This window comes from Protopterus annectens, chromosome 12.part0 (genome assembly GCF_019279795.1).
Source record: "Protopterus annectens isolate FY-2018-M chromosome 12.part0, PAN1.0, whole genome shotgun sequence".
NCBI classification, from domain to species: Eukaryota; Metazoa; Chordata; order Ceratodontiformes; family Protopteridae; genus Protopterus; species Protopterus annectens.
Genome location: NC_056746.1, coordinates 1,268,658,590 through 1,268,669,943, shown reverse-complemented (window position 1 = coordinate 1,268,669,943; position 11,354 = coordinate 1,268,658,590). Strand labels below are relative to the sequence as shown.

Genomic DNA, 11,354 nt, shown 5'->3' with positions numbered 1-11,354 from the left:
GCCACCAGACAGTGTAAAAACTAATTCAATGTAACCGAATTATCTACAGCCAAACTGTCCTTGTAGATTTATGAGAAAAAATGGTTACTTGTACTGAAAAGCTTTTTAATTCATACTAAAAGGCTACTGAAAGTGCACTGTTATGATTTCAGTATTTTGAAAAAAAAAACACTGCATTTAAACTAGATGACGCACTACAATCACTAAAGAACTGGTCCAGACATTTAGAGCAAATAATCTTACTGTGTAATCCACAAAGAAATGCAGAGCAATACAAGGATAATTTTCTTAGAACTGAATCAGTAACTGCATGCAAAATGTAAATAAAAGAAAAAAGTACAAATTCATAAAATGACTTCCTTTGGTCTGATGACTAGTACTATCAGGGAACAAGACATCATCATCTTGGTGTGTAATGCAAACTAACTGTGCAAAGCATCTGCCTACTTATATTTAACACTAAAATTTGAGAACACATAATGATTAGCTACCAAGCAAGCACAGAGTGTCCAGGGCCAGAGGTAGCATAGACAGATGAATTATTTTCTGCTATACTATAATAATACATTTAAATGGCAGAATATCAGATACTTGAAGGAAGTGTCCGGCAGTTCTTGAGTACAGCCATTTCACATGTGTGGTGGTAAGTGCCATCATAAACCAGTGCTGGTTAGGATGGTCCATATTTACATAATGCAACTTGCACAAAACATTTCATCTCAGGGATCCTGACCGGTAACACCCACCGCTAGAAATGAATGATAATTAAGGTGGCAGCTGTAGGGGGACTAGTGAAGGTAGAAAGAAGACTTCTGCTTAAATTCCTTCTAATAACCTCCTATAAATATGTAAAGCTAATAGCTGCATCAAGCTGTTGGTTTCACAGACCTTCAGGTAACCATTAAAACAAATTATGTATCACACGTTCTTTACTTTCCAGTTACTTCCATGTAACATGTCTCCACGTAATCCAATTTCTCATTAGTCATACACCAGTAGATTGTAAGCCAAGCAGCAACTATCAACAAAAGTAGAGGGGGTGGAAATCCCTAATGTACTGTATTATGAAAATACTACCAATGTAGCCAGAATTTTGTCTTACGGGAGCACTTGATACCACAATAAGGGGGTGGCTACTCCCTGCAACTGCTGGACACTTCCCTTAATTCTACACAGAGTTTAAATACACAGCAAAGTGAAGACGTATGGAATGCAACCTGAAGAATCCAAGTGATTAGCATGACTTAACATATGTGCAATTTTCTAGTACCTTCCTCTTTGTTAAGCTAAAGCTTACCAAGAAAAGACTACTACACGGACCCTGAACATTACAGATACTTCCAGGACCTCTCAAAGCTTGCTGTTATATTATCATTCATTCTCTTACCTTGATTACACACAAACAGAATTAACTGACAAATATTAGAAGGGCTGACATTCCATTTACTTAGTGCTTTAAAGATGGAAAAAGAGGACATGCTGTAAAAAAGGATGTTGCAAGTTTTACAGTCTCCACAAAAAAAAAATACATTAAACTGTCCATTTTAAAGTACCAGTGTACTGATGCCACAATATCTGCATTATGACTTTCTGATGTCAAAACATATCAAGTTTTCCAACACAAAAGTCATTACCCGCACTGCAATATTTTGTAAATACTTGCACACTTGAAAAAGCTAATTCCTTCCTTCTTTCCTTTTTCCAGTTATCTGCTTAATCCACGTTACAGACAATGGCTTGGTTGCGGCTGTGGTTTACAAATTGCTCTTTATTGTTATTATACATTATATACTTATATCAAGTTTTAAACACTGTAGCAGGAGGAGGATTAAAGCACTATTTTTTGTATATATGCGGACTCCATCTGGTTTTCAAAATTCAAACTGTTCACATGAATTTGTTTTGCAGTGAATAACACCAGTGCCTATTACAACATTGGAGTTCACAGAACACTTTATGAATAAGGTAAACAATACCTATATAGTCATTTTTTTTGTTTTAAAGTCTCTCTCTGCATTTTGACTTGCCTCATAAAAACGTGCAAGATCATACACAGTGTTTTGCAGCTCCTGTGAGGACATACTGGTCTCTCTATTTAGGAAAAAAATAAACATTAAATAAACTTAACCAATGACTAAAGTATGTTATCAAGTTACAAAATCATGCCAAACTCTGTTTCTTTTCTTGCATCAGAGAATACGGCAGCAACGCCACATAAAAAGCAGCCATTTGCAAACAATCCAAGATGTATCCAGTCATAAGAGTCAGTGTAATGCAACTAACCAGATGGAGAAAGGAACAGGTTTCTCTTACTAAGTCTGCACTGACACTTGCCCTTCACCATGAACTGGATCCGACTAGGAAATTCAACAGTACTGCAGTCTCTTTACCGGGACAGTAACTAAATACCTTTAATGAGATGGGAACTCTTCCCCTTCTTACTAGACATGAGCACGCATCCTATAGCACCACATAAAATCTTAATCCATAATCTGACATCAGAAAGCCACAAGTAGATTTAACACATGAAAACGTTCCAATTAAACTGCACTCCTTCATACAAATGTAGCATGCCTCCCTTCAGAATAATATTTAACAAATGTGACAATAGTAAAAGATAAAAATAAATTACAACTAAAAAAAGACAATTGTGAATCAGCTGGCAATATCATTATTAACAGAAGAAAAGTGCCCAGGCCTTGGACTTCACAGTTGCTTCTGCATTACTACAAATATATCTCAAGAGATCAAGGGCAGTTGGAATACTTTATCACAGATGGATTGCAACTTTCTTTTACTCATACAAGTGTGAGGAATTTAATCGCCCCCCGCCCATCACTGTCTTATACTTTAAAACAAGAATGGCTTCCTCAAAAATCCTATTAGATGTACAATGCTGAAATATTTTAAACAATACAAAATTTTACTTATGTCACTTTAATGATGCAAAAATAAAACATGCATATTTGCATAACAAATTTTGCAAATTGCCTTTAGATGCTATCTCATAATGGGACTGTAACAATTACAATGCGAGATTCTGACTCTAAACTTATGGGTCCAGTACGCAACATGCAAGTAAATGTTGACACACCAATGCAAAGCAACAAAACCAATTCTGATTCAGAATATTTCAGTTGTCCACTGATAAATTAACAGGTTATGCTACCTTCTACACAGTCACAGCACAACTTAGAAACAAGTTGGAAAGGAAGGCCTGCATAACCTGAATGCCTGAATACAAAGCAACCTGCAACAAAATAAAGTGGAATGTATTCTACACATGGGATATTTAAAAAGACAAACTGCTAGTATAAGTAAAAGGTAACAGAATCATATACTGGTAGTGTGCAGCTGTTACAAATGCAATAAAACTACCAGCCAACAGTAAATACAGCTGCAATTAAAAGTCTTCTCATCAACCCTCCTTTCCCAAAGGGCGGCAAGATAACAAAGGCAGCAAAATTAAAAGCAGCCAGTCAGACCCTCTCATTACATGTACTAAAGTGAGTATATTTTAAAAGCATCTTACAAAAAAAATTAAGGCTGGCAAAACCCAGTACATTAACTGTCTAAAGCAATATATGCAACACACACCCGTACAAGGAATGCTTAAAGATAGGAAGACTCTTCTAAAACGGTCTTTTATTGCTGAAGGGGCAGCAGTTAAAGAAGCATGCATTTCTTCAGCCTCTAAACGTAACACTGAGAGGTGTGCATTTCTTTTTTTTTTTTAGGTGTGTGAACATTAAGCGTGTGTGTGTGTGTGTGGGGGGGGGGGGGTAGTCAGTTTTAAATACCTACACCCATGAAAGTTAAGCCTTTTCACTGGCAATCATCAGCCATGTCCAGTACAAAATGTGAACCTCTAGAACTCAAGCTAATTCACTGCAATATTTAATACATAAAATATTAAAATTACTTAAACATATAAAAACAGATACATGTTAAAAACAAAAGGAACATAACCACAATAAGAAGCACATAAGAAACTAACACTTAGAAATAAGGTGCAAATTAGTTCTCAAAGAAACTATACAGTGAAACTGTCATTTTAAAGCTAATGACAGTGGAAATTTTATTTAGCTAGGTCCAGCAATCTTAGAGTCCTGATGATAGCAATGTTACGGACAGAGGATGGAAGGAGTGCGTCATAAATTAAATGCATTAAGTGATTACTTCATCCCCAGAATGCACTCTGTAACAGAGAGAATGGTTCATATTAGGTTCTGCTGATACAAGCTCCAGATAGACTACGATTTGGAAGCTTTAAGAATTGACAGCACCATACCTGCAAGACAGAAAAAATAAATCAGCTCCAGAACTCCCGTCGGATATCTCCTTCCTGCATCACATATCACTTCTACCACTTTACAAATAAGATGAAAACTAATTAGCAACTTATGCTGATCAACATTTTGACTTAACACTCAGATTAAAACTTTCATCAAGAAGTGGTTACACGTACAAAAAAACATTCATCTGTTAGAAGTACTAACACTGAGAAGATGCGTAAAATTATATAGTCCCTCTGAAGCCGTAAAGGACAATATCAACTCTTTCTGAACTCTAACAAATGTTTTACTAAGTAGCTTTTGTTAAAAGGCCAAAGCCAATCAGGTTGCAAGCAAGTAGTAAATTGAAGCACAATTTTCTTATTTTACACCTTGCCTAAAAGCACAGCTGTGCAAGTATACTCACCATAACAGAAGATATTTAAGTGGGCTCTCTGTTGCAGCACAACTCAATACATAGAGGAATTTGCTGCAGGCAGCTACCCACCCACCCAACCTACTATACTCCCAAAGCTCTATGGACACACACTGCCATATGAAGTGTTCCTGCCAATGAAGTCCAGTCCCAAAGAAATGGGAATCACTTCTAGTTTCCTCAATTTCCACATCTCTACAATTTCCATGTCTCTACAACAAACAGCTGTTTGACAGATGGAGATCGCCATTTCCTCTTATTCCCAAGGTTGTGCCATGTCAGATTCAGCAAATTTAGAGATGTAGGGGTATGGAGAAGTGGTGGGAATTGCCCGCTAATACTTTTTGTACTTCTCTGTTACACCCAATGGTGTTCAATATTAACTTTTTTTTCTGATGGAAACAGTTCCAATGAATTATGTGCTACAGTTTAGCCATATAACAGTGTGGGGACATAAGCATACATTGCAGATAAAAATGCCAGAAAGCCCACAGAATCTTCAGTTTATTTTTGTATGTATGTTACTGAAGACATGGGGATATGCTCAGTGAATGGATTTTGGCTTCCTCCTTTCTGTAATCCTCAATGCAGAAAAAGAGTATAACAAATGCTGGCTCAAACAGATCCAATTTTGCAGTTACACGTATAACTACAAAACACACACACACACACACACACACACACACACACACACACACACACACACACACACACACACACGAGAACAGAATAGTGAATGATGAACATTGTTTTCTCCTTTAAAGTTTTTTTTTTTTGCAGAACAAGCCCCCTCCTACTATACAACCATAACCCCACTGTACCTCTGAAGAGAGCTGGATCATAGTAAAATGGGGCCCTAGGCAGGTTAATGGACTGCCCCCCCCCTCCACCAACCATATTAATACCCCATTACTTGGTTGTTTACGAGAAAATACTGTTCAAATTTATTAGCGTACATACTATTTTCTTATTTACTTTATAATAACCAGATTTGTATTTAAAATCATTACTTCATACTTTACAGCAAAACCATTGACGTGTGCTAAACAAAAGTCTCACACCGACAACAGACTTGTACTGAAAATGAATCTAGCAACGTGCCGGGATTCATAGTCAAACAGCATACAGTGAAGCATTAATTAAAAAGAAGTTCTGTCTTACCATAACGCTCCATCTGAGTTTCTGATCTTCTTCCAGTCATCATCGGAACAGAGTTGGCCTTATACCAAGCTTGTGTGCACCAAAAAACTCTCAAGCTAAGCTGCTACCCACAATGTCCTTTGCTCAGTTACCTCAGATCGAATCTGCATGCAACATACAGAGAAAGAATAAGTCAGAGGCTATCTCTGCGCAGAAACCCCAATACACCACAAAGACCCAAAAGATCTGCCAGGAACATTAGGAGGGGGTCGGTGGGAGGGTGTGATGACTGGAAGAAGATAAACAACTGAGATGGAATGTTATGGTAAGACATAACTTCTTTATCTGAAGTTGTTAGTCATCTTCCTATTTATCATTGATGGGACCAGCTACTTGGAGAACCTGGGTGGGTGGCCCTTATGGAAGAACATTCCTGAGAACCACTGAGCCAAAGGCCGCTCTTCCCCTGGAGATCAGATCCAATTTGTAATGCTCGATAAAAGTGTGGGGCTTAGCCCAAATGGCAGCTGCACAAATGTCATCCATGGAGGCCCTAGAGTGGAAGGCAACAGATGCTGCAATAGCCCTAATTTAGTGAGCTTTGAAATGGCCAGGCTTATATCCCTCTGTAAGTGAACATGTGAAGGCAATGCAGTCCCTGAGCCATTTAAACAAAGAAACCTTTGATACTGCACCTCCCATTCTACGACCCGCAAAGGAAACAAAAAGCTGGCCTGACTTGTGAAATGATTTAGTTCTGTCCAGATAAAAGTGCAATTGTCTATGAACATCCAGGGAATATAGGCAGTATTCTCCCTTGTTAGAGTAATTTGGGAAAAGCACGGAGTTCGATGGACTGGTTCCACTTTGGGGAGAAAGGATGGATTAGTACAAAGTGATACTCTGTCCTTATGAAAGATCAGATAAGGGCTCTTGATACATAATGCTTGTAAATTCAGAAATTGTCTTGCTGAAGTTATAGCCATCAGGAATAAGGATTTCCATGATAAGAATTTTAGATCACAGGTGCCAGCTAGCTCAATAGGTGGCAGGGAGAGAGCCTGCAGAACCCAGGACAAATTCCATGCCTCCATCGGCTGTTTGATGGGAGGCCTGCTGTACAAAACACCTTGAGGAAGGTCTTGCAAAGACGAGAGGAGATAAGTGGTACTCTTTCAGACCCGTTACGGAAGTTGGAAATAGCTGCTAGATGGACTCGAATGGTAGAAGCCGAGGCCCCTTTGTCAAACAGCTCAGCCAAATAATGAAGAATAGTGGCTACGGGTGCTGAGAATGGGTCTAGCTCCTGATTACGTGACCAAATAGAGAATCTTTTCCATTTATCCTTGTAAAGTGTTCTGGTGGATGGTTTATGAGAAGCCAAAATAATATCCTGGACAAGTGAAGAAAGGGCTTCCTGCCTGGCAACTAACAGAAGTGGAGAAACCAAGCTGTCAGCTTGAGAATGGACAGATTCGGAGGAGTCAACCCTTGTGGGTGAGAAATTAGGTCCTGAAGAGTGCCTAGGATCCAAGGAGGTTGTAACAGATGAGGTCAAAGGATGGGGAACCACACTTAATGATGCCAGAACGGAGTGATGAGGATCACTTTGCTTCTCAACTGAATAGCCTTCTGTAGAATAAGGGGAATCAGAGGGTAAGCATAAAGAAGACCCGTGGGCCAATCATGGACTAGAGCATCTTCTCAGTGACTCCCCGAGAGGGGGAAAGAGGGCAAAGTAGCCGCTGCATTTTGTATTTGAAGGGGAGGTGAAAAGGTCGCAGCATGGCTGGTCCCAGCGGCTGAAACGTTCCATCGCCATACTCTGGTTGAGAGACCACTTGTGAGGATGAAGGATGCATCTTGCTCAGTCTGTCTGCAATCACGTTGGAGCTCCCCGGGATATGCTTTGCGATTAGGAAGCGGTTGGAAGCTATGCAACAAAGAGGGTAAGACTTGGTCCCTCCCTGTTTTTGTACCAGACCACGGACATGTTGTCCGACTGGACAGCAATCGTTTCGGATGGAAGAAGCAGATGAGAAGCTTGCAACGCCAACAGCACCGCTCTTAACTCTAGGACATTGATATGCAAATTGACCTCTACATCGGACCACATGCCTTGGACTGACTTTCCCTGGGAGTGCCCCCCCCCCCCCATCAGGGAAGCATCCGTGGTCAGTGTGGCACTGGGCTGTGGAACCTGAAGGGATGACACCAAAGATTTTTGTCTGAACTCATCCACCGAGGAGATCTTGTTTGGAAATGCTGGTGATGAGAATCTTTAAGCTCACGAGGGGGGGGGGGGGGTTGGTATCCACTGGGCCTGAAGGAGCCATAGTAGTAACCTCATGTGTAGTCTAGCTAAGGGGACTATTGGGATGGCTGCAGCCATAGATCCCAAGGCTTGAGGAATCTCCCTTGCAGACACCTTGCTTTGACAGAGTATCACCTGAACTTGTGCCCCGAGTCTCTGAAGCCTGTGGAGAGGAAGTGAGATTAGGCTTGACTGTGTGTTGAATACTGCCTCTATGAATTCCAGTAGTTCTGATGGTTGAAGGTTTGATTTCTGCCAGTGTATGGTGATGCCTAATGACTCCACTACAGCCAATGTGTAGCGGAGGGCCCTGACCAGAAGATGCTTCGTAGAGGCGGACAGGAGCCAATCGTCTAGATATGGAAACACCTGGAATCCCTGAAGTCTTAGATGAGCTGTTACTACTGCAAGACATTTCGTGAACACTCTGGGGGCTGTTGAGAGACCGAAAGGCAGGGCTCTGAACAGATGGGTAACTGGCTCCCAAACTGGAAGCGAAGGAGACTCCTGGGGCACTTGTCCATTTTGATATGGCAATACGCATCCTGGAGATCTAATGAGCACATTCACACACCCTCCCACAGAAAGGGGAGTATGGATTAAATCATGACCATGCGGAACTTGGTCTGAACTACTGATTTGTTAGCTGACTGAGATCCAGAATGGGACGCCAGTCCCATTTTCTTTGGCACCAAAAAGAATCTTGAGTAGAACCCCGATTCGCACTGATCTAAGGGGGACCTGTTGGATGGCTCGTTTTTGAAGTAGCTTTTGTATTTTGGAAGCTGCCTCCTCCCTTTGACTAGGTGGAACATCGGGAAGGGATTTCAGAGGTCTTGGATAGGATAGTAGTGGAATATGGTAGCCTCTGGTAATGATTCTCTGCACACACTGATCGTTCGTAATGGATAGCCAGGCAGCTTGGTGCACAGAGAAATGTGCCCAGACTGCTTCCAGAGGAAAGCAATCGGGCCGCGCCTCAGGAGCGCTGATATGGTCTACTGGAGAAGGAATCTCTGGAGCCCTGGTTCTGGGGACCCCCCTGTGCCCCGAAAGGGAAGTCTTCCATTATTGGAACCCACTCTGCCTCTGGAGGAGTCCTCACCACGTGCATCTCGGAAAGGACCTTGAGAAGTCTTGTGCCACATCTTTCTGCTCCTCTGATTCCTGGAGAAGGAACGCTGAGGTTTGGAAAAGCGTAGGCCAATGGCAGACAAGGTCTTCCCGTCTTGCTCGTACCAGGCTAGTGTATCCTTGACCTTCGCATCAAGCCGAAAGCTCGATAGGGGCATTTAGAAAGGAAGACTTGAAGGGGGTTTGCGAGGTCACAGATGCACATCCAGGCATGATGTCTCATGACTACGCCTGCACCCGCAGCTCTAACTGCTCCTTCAGTTGCGTGCGACAGCAACCTCATGGATGAATTAGATATGGTTTCTATGGTGGCAAGCTGGGAAGCAACTTCATCTCATGCTCCATCCGATATTTGACCGGTGAGGGTTCCAGAGAGTTCGGAGATGAGATCTCTCTGGAGCCTCGTAAAATGCGCCAGAAAGTTCAGAGGCCTAACTGCAAAGGTCACTGATGCAAAGATTCGCTTCCCTAACCTGTCCACTGCCCGGGACACTCTGTTGGGTGGGTGAACACAATGGGCCTCTCTTCTGCAAGGTCCTTTTTCGTGGCAGCCACCACCATAGCATCCATTGGCAAGCCTCTGGACCAATGGGGTTGATCCTATGGAGGGTACAGTACTTTGCCTGATCTCCTGGGGATGGCCTCAACGGAGTCTGGGTTCTTCCAAGCCCGTTGCATGATGAGTTTAACCAACTCGGCAGAGGGGATCACCCAAGAAGTAGAGGGCCAAGAGCGAAAGGCCTGCAGGAATATGGATTCCTCTGAGGAAGGGGTTGAGGACTTCCAGTCATCCCTCTGTTTCAAGATTTCCATGATGTCCCTGAAGGAGACAGTCAGGGGGCGACCGTGGGGACCCTTCCCCATCATTGTAGTCTGTATCCTCTGTGAGGGACTCCTCCAGGGAGTCCAGTGTTTCCTCACACACCCGTTTCAGAGGGGGTTCTTTGGTGGGAACATCAAAGAAGACTCGGAAAGTGAAAGGACCTGGACAGGGGCCTCCTGGGCCTTGTGCTCTTGGGAGTCCTGGGGGGGTGGCCTTTGACAGCTGTGGCTCAGAAGGAACTGGGGGAATAACCAACTGTGGAAGAAACTATGGAAGATTGCTGGCAGCAAGCACCCTCTCCATCATCCGGAAAGCGGGCCCGCCCAAAGAGGAATGGGAGCCCGGAACCGAAAGACAAAATCGGAACAGAGGTCACATCCTGCTCCAGACGGTCCACCACCGGGGATGGAGCCTCAATCAAGCTCGGAGCGGTAGTCACCCTCTGATCTGAAGTCGGGGCAAACACCATCATCGGAACAGACATTGGAACTGGGGGCTCAACCCCCTAAGCATGAGATTGAGGAAGGGTGGGTTCCGATGGAACCGGCACCCAAAGGGATCTCGGAGCCTCAGAGTTGTTGTTAGCGCCGAGGAAAGAATTCCTTTAGTAAAAGTTGGATAGATGAGCCTTGGAACCGAGGGGGTCCACGGGAGGAGTGTAAGTAGGGGTTGCTGGAGAAATAGACCCAAAGCCAGGAGTGGGATAGGGTTCTAGGCGGATTTGGGATTCCCCTAGCAATTAGCAGCTGATCAAAAATGCGCACCACATCCAATTCAGAAAGGCTCCTGGTGGATCTCACCGATGCACCTGAGGGGGAGTCAGGCTGGTCCAAAAAGGGGCTGCAGGCTTGTCCGGGAAATGGGTCCACATTGGATGAGTATCGGGTCTGTGGTGTGTCGCAGAATGGCACTGATTCCAGTTTTGCAACAGGTAATAAAGGTATGATCGGAGCCGTGATCGGGCTCGGAGCAGAAGTCACTACAGGGGTGGATGACAGGAACGGTTCCGAGGTAGTTGTCGGAACAGACATCTGAGTCAAAACAGTTGAAGATGGTGCCAAGAAAGAAGTCGATACACTGGTCAGTACCGAGGCCATAGGCATTGCTGTAATTGTCGGTGCCAGGGTGGGCGTCGAGGCTACCTTGGTAAACTTCATTGGAGCAGAGCACAGAGCCGATGTGGTAGTCGGTGCCGAGGAGGCAGAACGGTGCTCAGAAGAGAACTTATGGGCC

At 43.3% G+C, this 11,354-nt stretch overlaps 1 protein-coding gene across 1 annotated transcript in view; it reads right to left on the bottom strand.

Moving 5' to 3' along the window:
- Nucleotides 1-223: 223 nt before the first annotated feature.
- The window catches only part of LOC122817119 (repressor of RNA polymerase III transcription MAF1 homolog), a 240,084-nt gene continuing 228,953 nt past the window's right edge, over nucleotides 224-11,354 (bottom strand). The window contains exon 7 of the mRNA XM_044090304.1: nucleotides 224-4,291. Within this exon, the coding sequence (XP_043946239.1) occupies nucleotides 4,270-4,291 (22 nt within the window). The 3' untranslated portion in view covers nucleotides 224-4,269. The remainder of the gene's footprint in view (nucleotides 4,292-11,354) is intronic.